Genomic DNA, 26,383 nt, shown 5'->3' with positions numbered 1-26,383 from the left:
ATATATTTATACTACTTGAAAAGCGGTTTACTGTACTTCCAACTTCTTAATATCATTACAGTTCTACTGTCCTGCATATCCTACTATTCTGTTTTTTATAGAGTTTCTCTATTACTATAAGATATTATTAAAGTTATTCATGTGTGTGTATGAGGAAGAGAGAGTGTGTGCGTATGTTGTGTCTACTTGCCCGCCCTTGACTGTACGAGCATGTGTGTGTGTGTGTGTGTTTTTAGCACTCCTCAGCTCGTACACTTCTTTCGACTATTTCGACTAATAACCCATAAAGATCTTTAAAGTGTTTCACCACTCTATCCACCTCTGACTAAACCTCCACTTCTGTATGTCTAGGTGCCGGTGCCCGTCGTCAGTCCCCTCTCTCTCCGTTACTGGACCTGGATCTGGATTTGGACCTGGATCTGGACACTCATTACCAGCTTGTGCATCTCACGGCTGATATCATGATGCTACTTAACTATCTTCGCAGCACCCCCCGTAAGAATAGAGACCCGGGGTTCCCCCCTCTTCTTCGGTACAGAATCTGCCCCACGAACGTGCGTGTTGACGCCTCTACACAGTCAGAACCAGAACCCCCCTCTAGCTTCCAATCCGAGGATGATGTTGTCTTCTCTGATCCGGGCCCCGACCATCCGTCCCTCTTCTCACCCACCAGTCCGCCCGACTCTCAGTGGTCCGTTCACTTCACCCACCCTGATTTCCCCATGTCCCCAGGACGCACCCCATTTTCTTCCCCCTCTTACTCTCCTCCAGACTACGCACCCACCCGTCCTGTGAATTACCAATAAAATTACATTTTTACTCATACTCAGTCTCCCTCGTGTTTATTTCATGTCATTTTTATCCACAACAGTCCGATCACAAACCAAGAGCTCGGGAAACCGGACAAAAACGTACACACACACACACACACACACACACACACACACAACGAAAAACTCAAAATAATGGGACTTACCTGCTAACAATTCAAATAATAAAAAAGAGCCATGAATCCCACACGCACCTACAACCCTCCATCACAGAGCCCCGCGATACCCAGAGCTGGGGTTTCCACACTGTACAAACACTGCGATAGAACACAGGTCATCCCAAGGGGTTTCATCTTCACAGACCCTCCAGGAATAGAGAACGTCTCAGGTCTCCAGAAGTTCTTCAGATAGCACTGGTCACAGGTTTCCAACATAAAAAAAGAACACGTCCGAAAATCAGTCCGTGCAGAACGCCGCCGAGTTTTTTTTTTCTGTGATCGCTGCGGCCAAAAACGGTTCATTTTGTGGCTTTTTTCGAAATTTGCGATGCGATGTGCGTAATTCGTGCTCGTTTTTTTCGGAAAACCAACTAATTGGCGAGACCGCGATGGCGCGGTCTTTTGTTGAACATTTCCTTCCACATGATAACCTCTCCACTGCGTCTCCGGTGGCCCGGACGAAGACTCGCGTTCATTTTTACACTCAACGACAGAACACTTACGGAGCGGAGACGTTCTTCTCATTGCCGTAGCTGCTCCTGCGTGGAGAACATGGCACACCGTGTGCAGCTCACTCAGCTCAGGGGAGGAGCTATGCTAATAGGGTGGTCCCTGGGGGCGGGGCTCGTTCCAACGTGACATCACGTTAGTGTGAAAATGAAAACGGCTCATTTTGAGACACTGTTTATTATTTATCGGGAATAAAAATAAAAATAAAAAGGAGTGGGTGGATTTTTACCACTGTAGACTGGTTGTGTACACAAACTGTCGACACACATTTATGTTCAAACACCATGTAAATGTGAATTTTGCATAATAGGTCCCCTTTAAGAAAGGTTCTATTGCTAAAGTATAGAGCGTACCGGACAGACAGCACCCTTACCTTATCCCTTACTAAACTTCCGTACACTTTCGACATCATAAGACTCGTATCTTATCAGTGAAGTCAGAGCCAGTAGGTCTCATCAGCGTGAACGACTTCCGTGAACGACCGTATTTCAGCCGGCTCAGATGAAATGAAAACATTTTAAAATATTTTTTCTTAAAACGGTCAGGCACACAATGGCGCCCACTCCTGAGAACGACCCGATCGTGTCAATGCTAGCTCTCATCGAGCGCCATCTTCTCAGGCGTCGTCCTGTAAGCCGGATTCCTCAAACTCTTAAAAATCACCGCTTTCAGGTTAATTAAACGCACAAATAATTGGAGAGCTCTGGATTTCAGAGCACAACGCGAGACAATCATCAACGAGCCTTTATTCATCCCACTGCAACACAGAGCGTTTGATTGAAGTACGGAACAGTAAGGTCAAAATAATTGACATAATTAAAACATGTTTGATGTGTTCTTGAATAATAATCCTCCAACCGAGTTAAATGTGCGATATTTAGTCTCGGTGCACATTTTGGATGTGTGCTTTTTTTTTTTTTTTTTTTTGTCGCTCTGCCTTCTGTGTATAAAAAGGTAGAATGTCTCCACCATGCGGACAAACAGAGAAGTGCACACTGACACAGTTATCAACAGAGGGAAGAAGGGTGCAAATACTTTTACACAGCACCGCTAATACAAATGTTAGAAAAGTCCTGTTGTCTTTGTAGTACTGCAGGAGCAAAAAAAAAAAAAAAAAAAAAAAATAATACAAAGTAAAGAGAGACTTTTAAAATAATTATTTTAGATGTATTTATTGTTTTTAATTACAACATTACGATTAGAAACAGCTTCACAACAGGAATTATTATATTGGGAGAAAAGAAAGAAAGAAAGAAATTCCTTCTTCAGTCCAGTTGTGTTCCTAAAATACAGAAAATAAGGTCAGATATTAGACATCCTTATTATTATTAATGTTTTATGGAGCCTCTCCCAGGGCACAAGGTGGGGGACATCCTGGATTGGGGGGGGGGGGGGGGGGGCAATCACAGGGCACAATCGTGCACACGTACTCGCATATGACGGACAATTTTGGAAACGCCAATCTGCCTACAACGCATGTGTTTGGAGCGGGGAGGAAACCCCTGAAGCACGGGGAGAACATGCACACAGGGCGGAGCCAGGAGTTGAACCCCCAACCATGGAGGTGCAAGGTTAACGTGCTAACCACTATTATTATTATTATTATTATTATTATTATTATTATGTAACATTAATGATATATAATTAATTTCAATAATAATAATAATATAATAATATGAATTACATAAAAAATAACAAGGAATAATGGAATAGAACATAAAACAATGAACCATTTTAAGATCAGTGACAAAGTATTTCTTAAATGTGTTAAATAAATAACAATAATAACAATAATAATAATAATAATAATAATAATAAATATAGCTGAAAGCAGCGGTTAATGGGGTCAAGCCCCAAAGGCGTAGCAAGCATAATGCAGAGCCTGAAGAACACGAAGAGGAGAAACAGAGTATACGTGAATGAATAAAAGATGGGTTCAGAAGCACAGCTGAGAATAAGATTGAACAGGAAATGAACAGAACAGAGGCATGTATTCACATGCCAAGAGGTGGAAAGGTTACTGCAATTCTGAGCAACAAAAGAAAGGAACCGAATGACGCGAGATTACAGACACTTTTAAGACCTGGCACCAGACGGAAAACGAACCCAGGACCTTTCGAACTGAAGCTCGTCACTTGTCAGAATGCGCCACACAGAGAAAGCATGTTTGTTTCGATGCTGAAGAGAGCTTGGCCCCTAATAATAATAAAAATAAGTATTCATCTTGGTTTTAGTAAATCTGAGTACTGCTCAGCGGTAAGAACTCATCAGTGCTGTCTAACATTGACATCTAGTGGCTAAATTTCAGTGCTGAGTTGAGAACACCCGCCCCGCCCCCCTGCACACACACACACAGCTAAAATCACATTTTTTACAAAAGTAATTTGTAGTCAAATTTGTAGTGCTTACGGTCACTGACACGGTTTGCCAGGTTCACACTATTACTGAAGGTTGTTCAAAAATTCAGAGATTTAAAAGTTCAGTGTGTATAATGTCTGATAAATCAGCAACGCCAATGCAGGAACTCATCTCAACTTTCAAAACACAAAAACGAGCGCGTCTCCTTTACGAAGCTGTCCACGTCAATCGCTCAGAGCGTCTTCAGCTCAGATTTCAGACGTTAGACTCGTTCCTTCCTCAATCACGCCACATTCCAGTCTGACCTTTACAACATCTTTATCTTTACATCAGGACACGCCTGCGCTAATTATAGACGACAAACACTCCACTGGTGCTTTGGACCCTTACAAACATCTCCTTTCTGTTTTATCTGATAAAGAGAATGAAATACTAATTAAAGATGAACAAAAGCAATGAAACTCCTTCTTTATTTCGGATGCTAACAGTGGCTACATCAGGAAGAACCTGAGGCGGTGTTGTTTAGCTGAATTTCCCTAAGACCCTTTCCTCAACCTACACAGGTAGTAGTTAGCATACAAGCTAAACACAAACGAGGTGCAGGATGTGTCACTAAAATGCTCTCAAAAGCATGACTAAATTCTAAGTTTAGATCTGTGTGCTAATTACAGCTTTCGTTTACTATGCTAGCTATGCTACATTACTGACAAATGTTATGTTCGTAGCATTTAGTTGCTTTACAAATAAAACTTACTTACTGAAATACTTATTGAAGTCCATATTGGAATACCATGAGGTAAACAAGTGATGCAGTTAGCATGTACGATAGCCTCTGTGTGTTTACAGCTAACACTTTCACTCAGATCGGAAATGGCAAGTGAAATATACTTTAATAACACATAATAAACATGTCATTAAAGTCATGTGCAGGAGTTTCCAGCCTGTATTTTGTGCCATTTGCGAGCTAGCTATGCTATATTTGTAAAGCCAAGCTATATTAGTAACTAGCAAATCACAACATAAGTACAAGCTAACGAAACTCTAAACTCCTACAGGGAAAATCTAATGGTTTCCATCACAAAGTAACTGATTTTTTCCCCCCTGTGTGGTAAATACAGCTAGCTAGCAAGAATTGACCCATGTTTAACAACGTTAGTGAGCAAAAGGTTTGTCATGCTGTTGGTACCGGTGTTTAGCATCTTTGTGCGCTCGGTCAGACTTTATTAAATGTTATGCTGTACAAATAGGCAATTAAATCCTTAGCTAGCAGATCTCTTCATTTATAGCATAGCTAGCTGCTAAATATAGCTCTTCCTTGTTCCACTTCAAACAAAGTGTTTATGCTAGCAGCTAGTACACACATCTTTCATCAAATGCTAGCACTTGGGAATTGATGCATCATAGACTTATTGATGATGATATCAGAGGTTGAAGGTTTTTTACCTAATCATCATCACTGGAGGAGGATGAGGAACCGTGTCCTCCATGCCCCTTGTGCTCTTTCGGCTTCTTGTGCTCTTTGGGCTTCTTGTGCTCTTTCGGCTTCTTGTGCTCTTTCGGCTTCTTGTGCTCTTTCGGCTTCTTGTGCTCTTTGCTTTTCTCCTTGTCTTTACATTTGTCCGCGTCCTGTTAAACAGAGAACTTTAACATATCAACATGTTATGTTCATGTCAACATGTAAGCATCTTATTTACCATCTCTAAAGGAATGCGTTGTAGCCGCGCTGTACCGCAGTACAGCTAGTGCTAATTTGCATGATTTGCACATTTTTCTGTTCGAGTCAGATCTCTTCGCATAGTGAAGTATAATGCCACATTAGTGTCGGAAGTCGGCTTGGATGAGTGCGCTACGGGCAGATCTACCCGACAGTGGCCGGTGAGGAAGGCAAGGTTGTCTGCAAAGGGAGGAAGGTAGAGGGTGGCTCATGTCCCAGTAGGACTTGCCAGCCAGCAATGGCCTTTAAAGGCCGCACAAGATACCGCTGATTCGTGACAGAGAGATAGGGTAAAGAGTGGAGGTGCTGCTGAGCTGCACATCCTGGTGACACAGGCATACTTAGTAAAGCAGGCATACCCTGATAGGGTAGGCATACCCCCCTGGTGAGGAAGTCATGCCCCCGATGGGGTAGGCATCCCCTGGTGAGGAAGGCCTACCCACCTGGTGAGGAAGGCATACCCCCCTGGTGAGGAAGGCATACCCCCCTGGTGAGGAAGGCATACCTTGTTGAGGCAAGCATAACCTGGTGTTCTAGGCATACCTTGGTAAGGCAGGCATAACCTGTGAGGCAAGAAATACCTGGGTGAGACAGGCACACCCTGGTGTGGCAGGAAATACCTGGGTGTGGCAGGAAATACCTCAGAGAGGCAGGCATATCTTTGTGAGGCAGGCATCCCATCATGAGACAGGCATCCCATCATGAGACAGCCATACCTATGTGGCTGGCATACCTAGGTGTAGCAGGCATTCCATGGTGAGGCAGGCATACCTCGGTGAGGCAGGCATACCTCAGTGAGGCAGGCATACCTCCGTGAGGCAGGCATACCTCAGTGAGGCAGGCATACCTCAGTGAGGCAGGCATACCTATGTGCAGATGGCATACCTGGGTGTAGCAGGCTTTCTTTGGTGAGGCAGGTGTGGAAAGCAGCAGGGAAACAAAGACACACGCCTGGACAAGAACTGCCTAGTAAAGGCAACTTACAGTCAGACTGGAAACTGGCTATTGCTCACTCCCATTAAGGACTCGTGTTTTGGGCTTGGACTTCCTCACCGCAGTCGGGGCATCACTGGCAAACCTTGCAACTGAAAATATCCTAGCATGTGTAAGCTAAGGATGCAAGACTGGGGATTTAAACAATGCTAATTCTCACAGCTTGTGCAGCATCACTGGTTACGAGTCTCGGACTGAGGGCTGTCAATCAGTCATGCACATTAGAATATTAGGCCACACCTTCCAGGAGTGTTCTCAGATCAGTCTGTACAACTGGTGTTTGAATACTTTATTAAATTTAGTGATTTTATTTCATTTAATCTTTACTATATTTAAAACTAAAACACCAAGGTTTGGTAGCTTATGAACATTAATATTATTTTTACAGCACATTATACAAAACTTTAAGAAACAGTCGGTCTCACCTTGTCTTTATCCTTCTTCCCAAATCCAAAAATTCCCTCGACCTCTTTCGCCTCACTCTTCTTTACTTCGTCCTTATCCACAGCTGAGGGTCAGAGAGAAAGTCAGTGTGTGTTAACTTACAACTGGGTCAAAAATGTATATACATATATACACATACATACAATCATGTGCAAAAGTGTATGCCCTCAGGACAAAGTAAAGCAAATAAATTAATTTAATTTACAATCATTTAGCGTATTTGGTTTGGCATGTTATGTCATAAGCAACAAAAACAATGTAACAATAGTAACAAAAATAATGTATGCTAAGACCTTCATTAAACAAAAAAGTACCCCAAACAAGTAAAAAAAAAAAAAAAAAAAAAAAACAATAAATAAATAAGTAAACAAGCAAGTAACTACATAAATGAAGTATTTAACACTCTACTGCATGAATGATTACATTTACAATCAACAGATTATAGATTTATAACACTTGAAACATTTTATTGGGTGGTAGTTGGTAAATCGTTGCCATATGGTAACAGTGTGCAGTGGTGGAAAGCAGAGGGTTTTTTTTTGCCACCTAGTAAACGTGTAAAAGTTATATCTTCTAGAAAGGAATGACAGTTGTAAAACGTACGTGGATGGATTTACTCACTCAAAATCCGTACAAAAATTTGAGTATCTTTTTAATCCTTTCTCTTGACACATAACATTTTTAAAATAAAGTTTTTCGTACTTTGAATGTGGGGAAAATTGTAAATACACCATCAGAGAAGCCGGGTGTCTTGTTTGCTATGTAGGCCTGTTTCACTTCATGAATGCACATATACCACACATACACCATTATCGCATGTTGTTGCCATTTGGCAACAATTACATTTTACCATTAAACAAAATATATCAACTTCTTTAAATGACCCAAAACCCCCCCCCAAAATGTTAACTTATCTCAGACAAGTGCTTCAATGGTTTCCTTTAAGATGGTTTGCTTAAATATTGACAAATTAATCACATTTTAAGATCTCCCTGAGGATGACCTCACCATGTCATGTCATGTGATGTGATGTGATATGATATGATATGATGGCAGAAAAGGAAGTGGAAACAGCACTTCCTGTTAATCTGACATGGCATTTTATTTTAGTTGTCAAATTTAAAGCCCCCCTTTTCCTACATTGGGAAAATAATAATTTTGTTAAACTTGGAGATAAATGAACTGTCGCCATTTGGCAACACCATGCAATAAAAGGGTTAAGTAACTAAACAAATCAGTTAATAAACACTTAAGTAAATACGTAGGTACATAAACAAGTAGGTAAGAAGTAAATAAGCAGTTATGTTATTCAATGAAATAAACCTAAAAGCAAGGAAATAAACGAGCTCATGAGTAATAAATAAATAAACAACTATGTTTAGATTCATTTACATGAGTACAATTTTGTACTATTTCGATTTAGAACCAAATGGAGATGCAAACATTTACACCTCGCGGACTTTGTAACGATTCACGACATCATATCAGAGTTTTAATCTGCTCATTATAGTCGCCATAAACACGTCACGAGCGCTAATCAATATTGTGCGCGAGACTAAAGCGCATAAAACTAACGAAGGATGTAGATTTGTTTTTGTTGTTGTTTTTGTTTTTCACCTGCAGTCAAATCGAAGTCCATGCTTCCCCCTGAGCTCAGAGACGCTCCTGCAGTGCCGAAGTGAATTGAAGTGAAGAACACACACAGAGAGACCGCACCTGACGCCGAGGCTGTGTTCCAAATCACCGCAAGTGCACTTTATACTGACAAAAAGCGCTCGAGCGTCATCTCCTCTCTCACTCAACAGCTTGCAAGTGGCTCACGTGATCAGTGCAAGGGGGCAGGCTTATGTGCCCTAGGTAGGCAGCAAGGAGCCATTTGTGATTCAGACATTAGGATGGAAAATACGTGACGTCATCACACACGGTCACATTTTCCATCATCATCATTATTATTATTATTATTATTAGTAGTAGTAGTAGTAGGAGTAGTAGTAGTAGTAGTAGTGTATTTTATTATTATTTCTGTATGACCCATGCTCATTTTCTCAGAGTATTTTATTTCATCAGTCATTTTAACACTTGAATAGAAGCTATCACATGAATAAATCTGCTTGTTACATGTTGTCTATGTAACCTGATACACCTGGAAATCTGGAATTTCCTGTTCCACCCAAAAACTTCCACCCAAATCCACTTCCGTCAGCGTGACTGTTTACGCTCTGAAACTAACCTGCTGCTAAAACAACACCAACAACAACAAAAGCACCAAAAAAGAGTTACTACATCGGGATTAAACTCCACATCTCCGGTGTAACACACACGTTGTCGTCACAGTGTATGCAAATGATGCGTCTCCTCCTTGTTTTTGTTGACGTACCAATCGATTCTTTGTTTAAAAGAAGATTTTAGAGCTTTTGACACTGCACCGTACCTCGACCGTTAAGGAGCGTTAATTAGCAATCATCTGCAATCTGAAATTCTGAAATTACGGACGTTTTCAAAGCGTATGCGGGGCCGGCTCGTATCTAACTGCAATTCTAGGCAAACCACGATCGAGACAAACCCCACCCTCCACTTCACATCCACAACCTTTAAGATACGTGTGCGAGACTGGACATTTTGTTTATTGATAAATGTACACTCAAATGAAAACTCAAACGGCGTTGAAGCATTGTTTCTGACTCCATGAAAAAAAAAAAGTCCGAACACAAATTCAGCAAGGAATCACTTCCTCCACCTGTGCGTTATGAGTTATATCTAAAGTACATGTACAGGATTTAAACAAGCATACTGTATGGAAACTACAAAAAAAACCTCCTGGATATTCATTTTCTCTGTAAGTTCACCTTCACATGCAGTCGCCGCTAGTCCGTTAAGTCCGCCCTGCGTCATTATACTACGTAGATCATTTCTAATCCGTTTTAGCTTTGAGAAACGGTTTCAGGGACAGCGAGAAGCAGTCTTAATGCGACAATAACGTTTGAACAAAAAAAAACCTCCTTTTCCCCAAATGAACTTAAGCACATACGGTGGTTTAGATCCAGCAGCCAGACGTCTGCTCAAATCAGTCAGCTCTACCAACACGTCACGCCCATCAACATCCAGCCAGTCTCCACGAGTCAGGGCCTTCCCAGTTATACGCACTCCTGATGAACTTTCGTCGTCGTCACCTCGTCTTTGGTACAGTAGATGTAACGTCATATAAAACTCCGAATGTTCTCATACTCTGTGAGAAGAGAAAAGCGCTCCTCCACAGAACGGATCGAGTACTTGGTTAAAGAAGTCCAGCTTGTCGTCTTGTCTTCATGTATTCGTGTAGAGTTATGTACTCATATCAAGAGTGTTTGATGACGTTTTTTGGAGGTTCAACGTGGCGTTTTGCACGATCGGATCATTTTTCCTCACAGTTACAACTGCGCTGATCAGGTCGATGCCGTTCTAAGAGTGCTGGACGGGCAGGTCTTGTGTAGGACGAAGTAAAGTTCGTTTAGATGAAATGCTCTCTCTCTCATCTCTCGCTCATCTCTCATCTGCCCAGTTCGCCTATAGCGACGCACGGTCACTGATACGGTGCAGTTTTCCACTTGTAAGGCGACATTTCCGTATTCGACATTCACGGAAGGAGTCTCTGGTGGCAGTCAGAAGTAAAGGTACGTTCACACATGCAGCAACAAAGCGACCGGAGACCATTCGTTTTCAGCGAGAGCTGGTGACTTCCAGCGACATGAGCGACTAGATGTGGGCGTGTCCAGCTGAGAAACGTTTATGCAAATCTGGAGGGACTTTAGACAGTAGAGAGTACGTGATCCGTAGCCTCCGGTGCTCACTAGCTATTATTTTGATTAAAACGCGCTCAGGCCATCATTTTATATGTATAAACGCTGTCCCTCCAGAATGTTTCATTTTAGTGGCAAGGAAACCGATTCGTTGTCGAAAATGGAATACTAGTTGCACCCCCACCCCCCATTGATAAATGTTACTACGGCAACCAGTAGTAGAAAGGATTTCCGGCGAATTCATAATACAGCGACGGGCGACTTGCGCATGTGAACGTACCTTAAAGCTGCGATTTTATGTCAGTCAGAGCGGGAGTTTACACTTTGTGGGTTTGTTTTGTCTAATCAACTTGAAGAGAGAGAATAAAGAGAGACTGGTGAGGGAACGACAGCTTACCGCTGCTGTAATGTAAGTGAGAACAGGAAGTAACTCATTTCACAGAACTTTAAATGTAACTATTAATGCATAAGCACCATGACGTCATTATTTAATTAATTTTTTTTTAAAAAGGTGTAGTAATATGTAATAGTAAACAAATAGTTTGGCAAATTGTAATAACTTAAGTGCATCACACAATAACATCATCACACTATAAAGCTCATATTGTTTTTTATTTTTATTTGGAATAAGTCAATTAAGACTTAATGTCCATGCATTTCTGTGCCATTAAATCCTAAACAGCCTGAAATCATTTTTTTACTGAAAAGCAAAAAAAAAAGCAAAAAAAAAAGAAAAACAAATCTCACTTTATGCCAGCTGATTAATACAAAGGTGAATCAAATGAAAAGCTTATTTTGTTGTTGTGGTTGTTTATTGCGAATGAGTGTCCCCAAAGTGTATCGTTTTTCATAATCTCTATTTCTGTCAATGCAAGAGTTTCTAGATTCTTCTAGATAAAATTTTAGACTGGGTTGTAATGTCGCGGTTTTCAGGTTTTCATTTCATCACTCTTGCCGTTTTATTATCTGAAAAGTTATTAAAATGGGATTCGAAATGAAAACATTTTCTGCAGAAATATCCAGACTGATCAAAGAAACGGGATGAAATGATTTCCGCGATAAATATAGCTTCCTTACGACTACCAAACATTTCCGATTTTATTCGCTAAAAGCAAACTGTCAACAAAACTTTCAGATCTAATTTGTCCTTATTCGTCATTTTATCCCTTTGTGCGCATTCGATCAAATCTGAAATCTGAACTAGCGTCTAAAACGTCAACTTAAGCAAAAAAAAAAGTCAGAATTTCATGCTCCATGAAGCAAAAAAAAAAGAAAAAAAAAACACATCTGAAATCTCTGACATAAAGAAACCCGTTCCTAATGCAAAACCTGTGATTGTGTACCGGAAAACGAAACAAGTTAAACAAGTGAATCGCCTGAATCAAATCTAAACTCGAATCTTTAGAGTGTGAGATAAACTGAACATATGAATGATTTTTTACTCTGAATTATAAAAAGCAAAATGTTTTTTTTAAAAAAAGAAATCACAATTCATTCTCGTTCAACATCTGATATTGTGACTCGTCGCTGTTCCTCTCGGTGTCCAGGTGAGACTTGTAGCCTAAAGCTCCGCCCCTCCAGGTGCCCCTGGAGCCCTCCCCCTGAGACTCCGCCCCCTCAGTAAAGACGCCACGTGTAGGATCGTCTGGGAACATATCGTATCTTTCTCCGTCCTCTACTCCTCCCGTTGCGTCGCTCCGTCCATCCCGATCTTCTCCCTTCACTTCCACCTGCGCAGTCGGAATCAAAATGACTCACTCTGAATCGATTCAGTAAATCGACTCGTTTTAGCGAACTGAATCAAATGTACCTTTAAAGAATCTTTTTTTTTTAAATGTAATTTGTCAAATGGATTGTGAATTATAAATAGAATGTTAGCTAGCGAGGCTAGTCAGCAACACGCTAGTAACCGCTCGTCTCAAAACGTTTCGCTAGCTAGACGAGCATCAGCATAATCTCGGTGCAATTTGTTTCTTTACCTTCTTTAAGTCTTCCTGCTTTTCTTTATTTTCATCAACATCGTGAGGAGAAGGAGAACTGGAACCCTGGCGCAGGACAGAAATGACAACATGTTTAATAAGCGCCAAAAATCTCCAACCCAAGTCGACGGTCGGACTCGGTTGCCATGGCAACACGCATCGGCGAAGGGAACGTACTCAAAATAAAACCCGATAAGTGCCGTCGGAAACGAGTTGAAAAGTTGAAGCAAATGATTAGACTTTGTATGTATTATTCTAATATTTTGTTCAACTTCAGACTAAATATATTTTTTTCAAATAAATAAATAAACCTGCTCCAGTAACGAAAATAAAGCGTCAACAAGAAGAGCAAAAAATATTGACGTAGCTGAAAAAAAACATCATAAAAAAATGGAAAAAGAAATCATGAACAATAAATCAGTTCTTAAAATCTATTATATTAAAATAAATAATTATTTTTAATAATAATAATTTAAAAAATCTGAATTCCAGAACCTTCTTCTTCATCTTCTTGGATTTGCGCTTTTTCTTCTTTCCCCTTTTTTTCTTCTTCATCCTCTTCCGTTCCTCCTCGCTGTCCGATGAAGATGAAGAGCCGCTGGCCTGTAACACAACAACAACAACAACAACAACAATGTCGGATAAACAGATAAAAAGAATGACTTGGATATTTTCTCGCAGTGTGGGGACGAAACTCACGTTTTTATGCTAATTTGAAACTCGTGTGTGTTGTCTGTCCGAGCAACTACTTCAATCTATTTGATTATTTTGTTGTTTTATTTATTTAACTTATTTTATTTATTTATTCATCTACTTTAATGGTCATTTATTTAAATTTTAATGTATTTAAATGATTAATTTATTTACGTATATCATCTGTATTTTTGCTTGCGTAAACCTAACCGAGTTAGCATTAGCCTTCCGCGACCCAAACGTTAGCATAATTATTTCATACGTTGGTGGAATTCAACCTTCATTAGCATTAGCATTTCATACACTCGAGCCAGCGTATTAGCATTAGCATCATGTGCCTGTATGCCTCAGTGTTAGCATTGTATTGCAGTCTGCCCTATATTTTTGTTTATACAAAGCAAGATTTATTTTCACCTTCTTTTTCCCCTTCTTCTTCTTCTTCTTCTTCTTCTTCTTCTTCTTTTTCTTCTTCTTCTTGTCATCCTCACTATCTGAAGAGGATGAGGAACAAGATGAAGAGCTCGAGTCCTGAAAACGACACAGAGAACACGAGGTCATTTACAGTCCTTAAAGTTATTTGTTTAATTTATGATGAACAGAGCACCTTCTTCTTCTTCTTCTTCTTCTTCTTCTTTTTCTTCTTCTTCTTCTTTTTCTTCTTGTCATCCTCACTATCCGAAGAGGATGAGGAGCAAGATGAAGAGCTCGAGTCCTGAAAAAGACATGAAAAACACGAGGTCATTTACAGTCCTTAAGGTTATTTGTTTCATTTATGATGAACAGAGCACCTTCTTCTTCTTCTTCTTCTTCTTCTTCTTTTTCTTCTTCTTCTTTTTCTTGTCATCCTCGCTGTCTGAGGAGGAACTGTCTGAACAGGAGGACGACGATTCTGAAGATGAAGCAGAATCCTAATGGAAAGATACTTGGTTAGAAAAAAAAAAAAAAAGAAAGAAAAAATCGAAGAAAAAAAGTAGGGTGATGGTAAGGAAGGAAAAAAATAATAATTAGCATCGTGCTAGAGATGATAACATGCAAAATGTTTACTTCATATAAACTTCAAGCTAACATAATGCAACAAGACACACCTTCATGAATATTAGCATCAGTTAGCATTTTTAATTCAAGTGGAGAACATGTGGCACCACCCCATGCTTTTTTACTGGCCTTGCTAATAAACAGAACCTTTTTCTTTTTCTTCAGCTTCCCTTTCTTTTCTTCTTCTCCTCTTTCACCATCGTCACATATCCCACCGGTCCTCTCAGCCTCGCAGGCCGCAGGGAATGCTGCATGAAAAAATCAGAGTGTATAATCAGCTGTAGTTAGAGGTGTGTGATTTTACATTTTACTCATCTCCTCTTTTCCAGAAGGAGCTGAAAACCAGAAAGGAGAAAGAAGAGAGATACGAGAGGGAGAAATAATGTTCATAAATTAGGAAAAGAGAACCTGAAAGAATATAATGGTGAAAGAGAGAAAGAAAGAAAGAAACAGAGAAAAAGTAAGAAATTGAAAGAAGCGTAGAAGAGGAGAAAACAGGAAATAGATAGAATACAAACAAGAAATGGTGAAAAAAAAGAATGAAAGAATACAGGAGAGAAAGAAAGAAATTGCAAGGAATGTAGAAGAGAAGAAAACAGAAAATGATCAAATACAAGTGAGAAAAAAAGAATGTGAAAGAAAGAAAGAAAGAAAGAAAGAAAGAAAGAAAGAAAGAAAGAAAGAAAGAAAGAAAGAAAGAAGGAAAGATATGACAGGGAGAAATAATGTTAATTATGTAAAAAGAACATGAATATAATTGTGAAAGAAATAATGAAAGACAGAAAGAAAGAAAGAACGAGAGAAAAATTCAAAAATGGCAAGAAAAGTATGAGGAGAAAACAGGAAACGATAGAATACAAGTGAGGAAAAAAGAATGTGAAAGAATACAAGGGAGAAAGAAAGAAAGAAAGTAGAAATGGAGACAGCAAGGAATGAAATATGAATGAGATGAAGAAAGAAAGAAAGAAAGAAAGAAAGAAAGAAAGAAAGAAGCAAACCAACTAACAACAGAATAAAAGAGAGGGATGGCAGACGGAATGAGTGAATGAAAGGGACGTTAAATGAAGCTAATGCTAACATTACACTATGTTAGCCTTGCAGCTAAAAGTGTGTAAAAGTAAACACACCCCAGGCAAAGAGCTGAGAGGAAAAGAAAAGAGCGATACAACAGAATGAACTGCTCAATGAAAAAAAACAGAAAGGACAAGCGTGTGAGTTTAAGCTGAAACAAACCTGGTGAAGCTGCTGTCCAATCATCAGCCGCCGCTTCAGCCCTTCCCTCCAGCTCGCCCCGTAATAACCCCTGAGAGAGAGAGACAGAGAGAGAGAGAGAGAGAGAGAGAGAGAGAGAGAGAGTTTGCCTGAAATTGTCTCGCTTTTCACATTTCGTCTCACATTTCTTCCCGTATTTCACTTCTTTCACACCATCTACACATGATGATGTTCTGAGCTGAGGAACAAAACTCTGATCTCTGAAGTAATTGCTCTTCTGTGAGAAGTGCCGTGATATTAAATTCCAGATGATTAGACACATTTAGCAAAGAAACGAGAAGCGGCGGCCGTTTTAAATGATTTCGATTTGATATTTTATAGACAGCATGTGTCTATATAACCCCAACTTAGTTTTGAAAAAAAAAAAAAAAAAAGAAAAGAAAGAAACGGAAAGAGGGATTAAAGCTGTTCTTTAAAACTTTTATACCTGCGTGCCTTGCATAAGTATTGACCCCCCCCCCCCCCCCTCCCCCTCAGATTTTCCACATTTGTAGTGAAGCAGCCTAGAATTGAAATGGACCTAAAAAATGGCCGCCTCATGCTTACAAAATCAAAGCAGGAGTCTATGGTGATTTTTTGAAGAGCAAGCCAAAATGTTGTTTTACAATTTTGACACCAAAATCACGAAAAGTGCTTATGAACACATTTACAAAATCTTTCTTTTTATTGCGTACTAATATATCAGACACCTTGCCAAGCCGACAGAAGGCTCTGTAAACATACAGCGCCCATTTCATCTCAGCGAAGTATCATATCAGTGTCATATCATATTAGCTTGCTAGTTAGCTAACATTCCTCAGTTATATTAGTAACTCCGAAGGAGCTCGGATGGGACTTTGTAGAAGATTAATGAGAAGAAATTTAAAAAAAACAGATGAAATCCCATGTAAGAGACTCAGAATTTGAACTACTTTGACCTTGGGACAAAGTGCTACATTTGGCAGAAAGCCAGTACCCTGAAAACACCATCCTCTACTCTGAAGCATGGTGGTGGGAGCATCATGGTGTAGGGATTGGGTACTGGGGACCTGTTCAGGGTGGATAGCAAGATACGTGGAGCCAAATATGCAATCCTGAAGGAATGAGTGACAGAATAAGGGTGAGGTTGTTGAAAGAGAAAAACCAAAGATAAACCTGGATGAAAACAAGAAAAGGGAGGAGAAAGTGATAAGGGATAAAGGATGAATGAGAGGCGGGCCCTACAAAGTGCACCTCTGATTGGTCGTAAGACATTCCATGAATGTACTTTAAAGGGAAATTTCAAACATTCAATTTGAATGATTTAAAAATGAAACATTTAACTGAAAAATCGTTATCTTTTCAGTGTTATGAAGAAAAATAAAGAATCAATTAAAATATTAATAATACTAAAAGCTCAAACCTCGTCTCTCGCAGCGTCATCGCCCCACGGTTCCTCCTAGTAACAAATTCCAGAAAATTATTAAAACATGTTTAGCAATTAGCTGATAGCACAACTTAGCTAGCTAGCTAGCTATCCACTGAAAAAAATGAACAACATTATCTGTTATCTAAATATTATTTGTTTGTTTATGAATTAATTTCTATTAAATTCAACACAAAATGTTTGTTAGATTTCTGGACACAAAATATAAAAAATACAAAATAAAAACATTGCACAAATTGAAAAAAACCTTTCATACTTTCTTTAATTTCCGGCTCAGTTTCTCGTCATCGCTCTCGCTCGAGGAAGAACTGCAGCTGGAGCTCGAGTACTAAAAAGTAAATATTTATATATATTTAATTAGACAAAAAAAAATCCAAATATAGAAAAAAAAAATTTTTTTCTCCTCACTTTTTTCTTTTTCTTCATCTCCTTTCTTTTCTTCTTTCTTTTCTTGTCTTTCTTCTTCTTCTTCTTCTTCTTCTTTTCATCGTCACTGGAGCTGTCAGACGATGAGTCCTGATCAAACATGAAACAGTTAAAACAAAAATGAAACAAACGAAATAACCTTTTAAATACTGTCAGCTTTGTACCTTCTTCATTCTCTTCTTCTTCTTCTTTTTCTTCTTCTTCTTCTTCTTCTTCTTCTTCTTCTTCTTGTCCTGATCTTCACTATCGGATGACGAGCTGTCGGAGGAGGAAGACGAGCTGGAATCCTGAACAAGACAGAAATTATATTAATCAGATGTATGTGTGTGTATATATATATATATATAATGCATACATGTACATGAATTCTGTTACTCCCCAAGCATGTAATATATATATATATATATATATATATATATATATATATATATATATATACACACACAAATTCTCATGCTTATTACCTTCTTTTTCTTTTTATTCTTTTTGTTCTTCTTCTTCTTTTTCTTTTGCCTCCGCTTCTTCTTGTCTTTCTTCTTTTTCTTCTCCTGACCAAAATATTAAGAGGCACAGTGAGCTCCAGAATTCTTGGCATTAATTACACTAGTAAGCAAAATAGACAAAAAATAATACAAATAAATAAACAAACAAAAAAACAAAATAAAATGAAACGGCATCACTATTGAGATATGGAATTATAATTACATGCCTTTAAAAAAAAAAAAAAAAAATTACATCTCACTGAAGAATGAAATGACCAACAAATACTGAAAAAATAAAGAAATAAAATAAACAACAACAAAAGTTTTATTTCATTATAGTTTTTAGTGTAATATTTGTTCTACTTCATTCAGTTTTTCGTATTTATTTGTTTATACAAACTTATAGCATAAGTTTAGCTATTTAGCATTTTAGCATATTTAGCTATTTTATTTTGTTTTAAATAATTTTACAGTTACTTAATAATTATGTGTTCATTGGATATCATTGGAATCATTGAATCAATGAATCATTGGATATCATTTATAGGAGGAGTAGCAAAAAAACCTGTTTTTGACAAAATCCAAGATGGTCAACAGGAAGTACACTTGAATTTCAGATGTTCGTGTATGTTCACTTCAGCATACTCCAGTGTATTTTAGGAGAAACTCTTCAAATGATATAAGTTATAAAAGGAAAGTTGTTACAGTTCTTGACCACAAGGTGCTACAGTCATGAAACTTCTTGGGTACATTCAGAGCATGGTCCATGGTTTCATGATAATATGTAGATGCACTGCTGAGATACACCCTCACATTCTGTTTCTTGCATTTGTTTAGACAGGTCTCAAGATGATATGAACTAAATTTGGTGAAGATTGGACAAAATTTGGAGGTGGAGTAGCAAAAATGGCAGTTAGGTGTAAGCATTTTTAGCACGTTATTGTAACTTTTTACCATTAGGTGGCACTGGCATGAAATTTGTTGCATAGCCTCAGGTCATGGTCCTGAAGAGACCTTCAAGTTTTGTGTCAGTGTGCAAGGTCGTTGCTGAGATACAGGGTCACTACGTTCCTCACTTATGTGAGGCTTACTCTGATGATGACGTGAGCACAATTTGGTGATTATTGGAGAAAATGTGTGGGCGGAGTCGTAAAAAAACAGATTTGACAAAATCTAAAAAAAAAACCTGGACATTGACATGTGGTTTGTTTAACTCGTCCCAAGCCAGGGAATTCAGGGATGCCTAGTGTTTAAATTTTGGACATACTGTTCAAAAGTTCTGACTATAAACATACTTCCAAATTAGGGCCAAATTTGACCCAATGGTGGTGCTAGGATGTTGGTAGCACTTGGACAAAATTTGGTCAGAATGTTCCTTAGACCCTCCCCAATTAGTGTGCAAAATTTCACAACTTTTTACCAGACGGTTCTATGGACTGCCATAGACAGTCTACCCAGAAGAAGAAGTAGAAAAGGTAGAATAACAATAGGGTGCCTAAGTACCTTCGGTGCTTGGCCCCGTAATAATAATAATCAATTTGAGGTTACATTTATTATTTGTATATACAATAAATTTATACTATAGTATATTTGTCCACACACACACACACACACACACACACACACACACACACACACACACGGTGGTTGTGCTTACTCTAGTGCTGTCTTTTTTTGCTTTCTTCATCTCTCGCTCGTCGTTTTGCTGTTTTAGTGGCGTTAACACAATTTCCAGCACGAGGCCTGAGGGACACACAGAAACACACACACACACACACACACACACACACACACACACATACACACACACACAAACAGAGTGTGCAATAACAGTAAAAACAACTTTATTTACTCCATCGGTTATGTAAAGAATAAAACACTATATGTGTGTGTGTGTGTGTGTGTGTGTGTGTGTGTGTGTGTGTCATGCTGTTATAAAAAACTAGTCAATGACAGGGTGGTGATAAAGCAGAGTTATTGTTAGCAAAAGTGGGTGGAGTTACTGCTGAATATTATTAGTTGATTCTTTTCCTCTAACAGCACATCCGTGAGTGTTTTATTTCTCTTAAACCACAGCAATCAACCAGATTTACAGATTTATATTTATTACAGAACAATCCGTCGTACTTTCTATCCGTTTACGACAGCCGTTCCGTTTAGATTATATGAATATTAAACAATTAGTTAATATTACTCATGGACACAAATAACATTAATATGAATTTATTTTTATGTTTGAATTTTATATATATATATATATATATATATATATATATATATAATTTTTTTGTGTTAAGCAGAAAGTCCATCACACACTCACTGGTCCAGATAATGGCTTTGTTCTAATGTACAGTATAGTTGATCGGTGGAAATGTAGTTTGTGTGTGTGTGTGTGTGTGTGTGTGTGTGTGTGTTGTAATGCTATCCATCTTTGGCCTCTATAATTGAAAAATACAGTGCATGAAAGACTCACTTATCATTTGTGGCATCTATGAGGTCCATTTGTACCAGTCTACAATGTGTGTGTGTGTGTGTGTGTGTATGTGTGTGTGTGTGTGTGTGTGCTGTTCTGTACTGTATATCGACTAACAGGAGTTGTATATGTACAGTAATGGGCACGAACGCCACTTCACACACTCTGCTGAGAGTTAGTGCGTTTATAGCGAGGGTGTGTCCTGGAGTGTGTGTACACACAGGGTGGCGTGTTCGTATCTGAAGATAAGATAAACGGGTGGGGTGTGTTATAACGCTGATGAGAATTTCACTCCAGCACAGGAGTTAAAGCAATTAAAAAGACTCGAGTCATGCTATCGCGAAGAAAAAAATAAAATTAGTGTGAGACATTATAATGATTTCATTTTCAAAAGTATACAGTAAGTAAGTAAGTAAGGAATAGAACAATCTGTGTCGTGCTGCTGCAGAAAAATAATCAACGACCGGATGGTGCGAGTAGGCGGAGTTACTGCTGCCACTATGATCAGAGTTCTAGAAAACTCATCAACACCTTCTGACCAATCAGAAACAGTCGAGCGTGATCGATTTCTCCCACCTGACTCAGGTATCGCTGTCGTCACAGCGTTCTGTTTCCTTTTCCTCCTCCTCCTCCGCTTCTTCTTCTCTTCCTGTGGAGAAATTTGTCTGTTTCAAAAATGTAGCCATGAAAATCAAAGTATCGTTAACTGAAACCTAACACCTCGAAAACTTTTAAGTAGAGCAACATTACAGAAGCTAATCATGAGCATGAGCTAGCCTGGACCAACAAAATAGCACCAAAATACCTCATGCTAACTAGTTCTCAGTAGATTTTATATGTTGTTAGCCATATTAGCTACATTAAAGCCACACCTTTAGAGAAGTTGATTTGCAATAATTATTAAAAAAAAAAAACAACAACAACAAAAAAAACAATATATTATAACAGCATGCGTGTAAGGTAAAGTAGAAGCTAGCTTTAATTCTTTGCTAGCCATGAGCATTTTAGTTGAAGCAAGAGATCATGGACTTCAGCTAACACATCATGCTAGCTGATCTCTGCTGGGATGGTTATTGTTATCATGTTGCTAGCATTTTAAAAAGGCTAATAACCTGTGAGTGTTTTAGAATAAACTAATCGTTAGCGTGGCGAAGAATCTAACAGCACACTAGCGAATCAGGTGTATTGCTAGTTGTAGTCACGTGATACACTGAGTATCACGTGACCAAAGTGTCCGCTTGTAATCACAATTCAAGGTAGGATTCATTTGAAAAAGTGTCACCAATCCAAAGTGAAATGTTTTATCGAGTTACTGTTGTTTTTCCCGTTCGTTATATTCGCTCACCTCACTGCTGTCACTGTCCGACGAGGAACTGGAGGAAGACGATGATGACGAACTCGATCTCTGTGGAAAGTCCCGGAGAAGACATGATGTTACTATATATAAAATAATGAGCCGAACACATTAACATAACATCGGATCGTCCCTATTACAGTACATCACAGCGCTGTCGAGTTCTGGATTCTGATTGGTCGGTTTGGTTTCTGACAGCAGATTTATATTAATGCGCTCGTTCTAATACGTTATCGTTTCTATAGTAGCAGCTCGACTTGAACAGCGGACGTTCCACTGATAAACAGCGTGTAATCATTGAGACATAGACATGTTTATTTAAAGTTTATGGAAGGAGTCTCCAGTGTCAGCGCTTTGTAACAGTACAGCTGGAACTTTACGTTTTCCAACCTCTTCAGGACAGAGGAGTTTTTGCGGTTTCTCGGTAACGTTTTTCCCCTGCTTATGATAGTTATCCGTTAACTGTAACTCTAAATGGATAAAAAAAAAAGGACAAATGTTTCTAATAAATAATAAACAGCAACTGCTGGAAACGGGACAGAATATGAATATATAAGGAGAGACTCGACTCAATCACCTTGCTCTTCTTTTTCCTAAGTTTCTTCTTCTTTTTTTTCTTCCTCCACCTCGAATCATCATCGTCGCTGTCTTCAGAGGAGGACGCAGAGCTGTCACATGACCACGGATCATCCTAGGACACGAAAGTGTCCGTCATTTGACACATGCGCGAGCAAGTAATTGCGTCTACAACAACAACTGCGTGTCTAATCCTAAACTACGTAAGTTTTACTGTACATTTCCAAGTTACAAGTTTGAAATGTTGTATTTGCCTGAAATTAGCTTGTTTAGTTTCATAATTATTTCTATTTTTTAATGATTAAAGATGCTAATTATGCACTTTGATAATTGAAATATAATTAATGCTCTCTCTCTCTCTCTCTCTCTCTCTCTCTCTCTCTCTCTCTCTCTCTCTATATATATATATATATATATATATATATATATATATATATATATATATATATATATCCATTAAATGGAACTAAAGTTAGCTTAAATAAATAAATAAATAAACAAGTCATAAATAAACTGAGAAACATGTTTATAAATAAAATATGATTTTATGTAACATATATAAGAACTAGAAACTAAATCAGAGATGAATAAATTATAAAGCAAACCTTTCTATGTTGTGTCACGGGGATTAAAGGACCACCTCCCAGGTCTTCAGACACACCCATGAATGGCGGTGAGGCCCCGCCCACCTCCGCTTCCTCATCGTGCAGAGACCATGCAGCTACAAATATTGGAACATTACATCCTGCTGATTAATAGACAGTTTTATTTCGAATCATGAGAGAATGAGTTAAACACACTGTGAATGTTGATTCTTTAATTATCGTATTTAATTCCACGGGTAAGGCTGCGATGTTTTCTGTAAGTGGCGTTCTGTTTATGAGTGAAATTGAAATTAGTGCATAAAAAAAACTAATAGAAATATGAAACAGGGATATAAATGCAAAAAGAAACAATTAGTAGTTTCTTGAAATGAATGTGCAGAGCACTTAATTTTATTTAAAACAGTGACTTACCAGAACATTACAACAATAATATTACGATAATGTGCAACATGACGTGTATATTATCAGTGTACAGCCAGTGAGATCAATATTTACACAAGGTGTTAGCTGATGATTAGAAAACAGGATTGAACCACGATGAGATGTTACAGCTACACAAAACACGGAAAAAGAAAAAAAACGATGAATTCGCATGGAGAACATCTGACCGCCACAAACAAATATAATTCTGCTTTGCTGAAAAATGGATTATTATTATTATTATTAATTCCTTCATTCATTAATTTATTCATTTATTATTTATTTATTTATTTATTTATTTTGTTGCAATGGTCGGTCAACAATAAACTATCCTATGTAATAAAACACAAAAAAAATCATATAAAATATAATAATATTACATAGAGTTGTGCTCATAAATTTGTACGCCCCTTGCAGAATCTGTATAATGTTAATAATCTGGAAAAAAATAAGCGGAATCATTAAAATTCTATTTAAAAAAAATTTTATTTAGTACCCGCCCTGAATGAGCTATTTCACACAACAGATGTTTACATACTGTAGAGTCCACAAGACGCATTAATAACTGAAAGTACACAAATGAACCAGTTCAAAAGTTTACACACCCTTGATTATTAATACCGTGTGTCGTTACCTGGATGATCAGCGACTGTGTTTATGTTTTGTGAGAGTTCTTCATGAGTCCCTTGTTTGTCCTGAGCAGTTAAACTACCCACTGTTATTCAGAAAAATCCTCCAGGTCCTGCACATTCTTTACTTTTCCAGCATCTTCTGCATATTTGACTCCTTTCCATCAGTAACTATATGATGCTGAGATCCAGCTTTTCACACCGAGGACGACTGAGGGACTCGTACACGTGTACACTATTACAAAAGGTGCAAACGTTCACTGATGCGCAAGAAGGCAACACGATACATTAAGAGCCAGGGGGGTGTAAACTTTTGAACAGGATGATGGTTGTAAATTGTCATTATTTTGTTTAATGATCTTATTTTGTTCATTTAGTACTGCCCTTCAGATGCTACATAAGATATTTACATGTTTCCCAGAATACAAAATAATAACAATTTACACCGATCATCCTGTTCAAATGTTAAATTATGAAATGATACAGTCATAGCCCCTCCACTTTTTTTTGTAGTATAATTATAGTTTGTAAAATGTTTTAAAAATATATAAAAGGGTTTAAAGACAGGCCTCAAAAAGTGCAAACTAAATTTGACGATTTGAAGCATAATTTAAATCTATATTTTTAGGAAATACAGTTTAATTATTTAATTATTTAGGTAATGTTTTTATCGTTTTAAAATCTTAAAGAACAAAATCCACTGTTATACTATTCTATGGCCACTGATATAAAAGATTTTCACTATTTTATTTACTAGTTCCTTATATTATAGTTTCTAAAATTGAAAAAAAATATAATGTAGAAGAATTTCTACGGGTTTATAGACACAGAAAGAACAAAGAAAAATAAGTGCTTTTTTTAGTGATTTTTTTTAAACCAGAATTTTAATCAGTATTTTCTAAATTTGCATCATTATTTAGTTGAATTTAGTTCAATTAATTTTCTTTACCATTTTACAAGACGTGAGGGTGTAGACACAAGGGTGTAGACATGAGGGTGTAGATGTGAGGGTATAGATGTGAAGGTGTAGACGTGAGGGTGTAGACGCGAGGGTGTAGACGCGAAGGTGTAGACGCGAGGGTGTAGATGCGAGGGTGTAGACATGAGGGTGTACATGTGAAGGTGTAGACGCGAAGGTGCAGATTTGAGGATGTAGACGCGAGGGTGTAGATGTGAGGGTGCAGACGCGAGGGTGTAGACGTGAAGGTGTAGATGTGAGGGTGTACATGTGAAGGTGTAGACGCGAAGGTGCAGATTTGAGGATGTAGACGCGAGGGTGTAGATGTGAGGGTGCAGACGCGAGGGTGTAGACGTGAAGGTGTAGATGTGAGGGTGTACATGTGAAGGTGTAGACGCAAAGGTGCAGATTTGAGGATGTAGACGCGAGGGTGTAGATGTGAGGGTGCAGACGCGAGGGTGTAGACGTGAAGGTGTAGATGTGAGGGTGTACATGTGAAGGTGTAGACGCAAAGGTGCAGATTTGAGGATGTAGACGTGAGGGTGTAGACCTGAAGGTGTAAACGCGAGGGTGTAGATGCGAGGGTGTAGATGTGAAGGTGTAAACGTGAGGGTGTAGATGCGAGGGTGTAGATGCGAGGGTGTAGATGTGAAGGTGTAAACGCGAGGGTGTAGATGCGAGGGTGTAGATGCGAGGGTGTAGATGCGAGGGTGTAGATGCGAGGGTGTAGACGTGAAGGTGTAGACGTGAAGGTGTAGGTGGCTGTTACCTGGAAGCTGCTCCGACTCCATCAGCTCTCTCGGCTCTCTCCTTCTCCCTTCTCCCGGATCCAAAGTGTCTAAAATAAACACACCGAGAGGAAAAATACCTGATTTCTGACTCCAGCAACTGGGCGGAGCTTCACACCTATTTAAAGACACATTACACTTTCAGAAACTCTATCAAATGTACCTGCAACTAATTTTAGCTACAGTTCAGTGCAAAAGTTTGCTTTAAAACATAAAAATATTTTAAATTAGCTAAAATGATTTAAAGTCCTTTAACAACCCAAGAAATCAGAAAAAAAGAAGAAGAAAAGTTGTGCATTTATTTCTTTTTTTTTTCAACCTTCTTGCTTGCTACGTTTCACCTACGTACGAATGACATTGTTTTAAACGTATTATTCTTTAATCATTTTACCTGCTTATATTTCACATTGTTTATTTGCTTGTTTGTTCGTGATTTAAACGTGAATTTTGTCCGAGCAGCTGTTTCACGCTGGAGGAACAGCACAGCTCTGTGAGCGCTCGCGTT

At 38.5% G+C, this 26,383-nt stretch overlaps 2 protein-coding genes across 2 annotated transcripts; both read right to left on the bottom strand.

Annotated features, from left to right (window-relative positions):
- Positions 1–2,654: 2,654 nt before the first annotated feature.
- On the bottom strand, positions 2,655–8,783 carry LOC108278360 (putative uncharacterized protein DDB_G0292636). Its single transcript, XM_017491696.3, has 4 exons — positions 8,625–8,783; positions 6,989–7,071; positions 5,300–5,482; positions 2,655–2,780 (listed from the first exon to the last, which is right to left on the bottom strand). Exons 1-3 carry the CDS (start codon positions 8,644–8,646, stop codon positions 5,300–5,302), a joined length of 288 nt encoding a protein of 95 aa, XP_017347185.1. The 5' UTR covers positions 8,647–8,783; the 3' UTR covers positions 2,655–2,780.
- Positions 8,784–11,376: 2,593 nt separating this feature from the next.
- On the bottom strand, positions 11,377–25,935 carry LOC124629104 (nucleolar and coiled-body phosphoprotein 1). The gene is made up of 19 exons (XM_047161477.2): positions 25,860–25,935; positions 23,084–23,199; positions 22,480–22,593; positions 21,894–21,953; positions 21,125–21,197; positions 19,733–19,818; positions 18,058–18,141; positions 17,758–17,880; positions 17,576–17,683; positions 17,424–17,495; positions 17,144–17,179; positions 15,724–15,793; positions 14,638–14,738; positions 14,244–14,363; positions 14,060–14,167; positions 13,870–13,983; positions 13,258–13,365; positions 12,763–12,828; positions 11,377–12,513 (listed from the first exon to the last, which is right to left on the bottom strand). The coding sequence occupies exons 1-19, from the start codon at positions 25,879–25,881 to the stop codon at positions 12,268–12,270; spliced, it is 1,827 nt and encodes a 608-aa protein (XP_047017433.1). The 5' UTR covers positions 25,882–25,935; the 3' UTR covers positions 11,377–12,267.
- Between the last annotated feature and the right edge of the window lie 448 nt (positions 25,936–26,383).

Source organism: Ictalurus punctatus, chromosome 17 (assembly GCF_001660625.3).
Source record: "Ictalurus punctatus breed USDA103 chromosome 17, Coco_2.0, whole genome shotgun sequence".
Lineage (NCBI taxonomy): Eukaryota > Metazoa > Chordata > Actinopteri > Siluriformes > Ictaluridae > Ictalurus > Ictalurus punctatus.
Note: the sequence above shows the minus strand (reverse complement) of the source record. Positions and strands in the feature narration are given on the sequence as shown.

Coding starts and splice junctions, on each gene's coding strand:
- LOC124629104 (XM_047161477.2), bottom strand. CDS start 25,881: ATGGAGTCGGAGCAGCTTCCAG. Junction 17,881..18,057: donor AGAATAAAAAGAAAAAGAAG/GTAATAAGCATG, acceptor TGTCTTGTTCAG/GATTCCAGCTCGTCTTCCTC. Junction 13,366..13,869: donor AGAAGAAGGGGAAAAAGAAG/GTGAAAATAAAT, acceptor GTTGTGTTACAG/GCCAGCGGCTCTTCATCTTC.
- LOC108278360 (XM_017491696.3), bottom strand. CDS start 8,646: ATGGACTTCGATTTGACTGCAG. Junction 7,072..8,624: donor GGACTTCGATTTGACTGCAG/GTGAAAAACAAA, acceptor TCTGACCCTCAG/CTGTGGATAAGGACGAAGTA. Junction 5,483..6,988: donor GGAAGAAGGATAAAGACAAG/GTGAGACCGACT, acceptor TCTGTTTAACAG/GACGCGGACAAATGTAAAGA.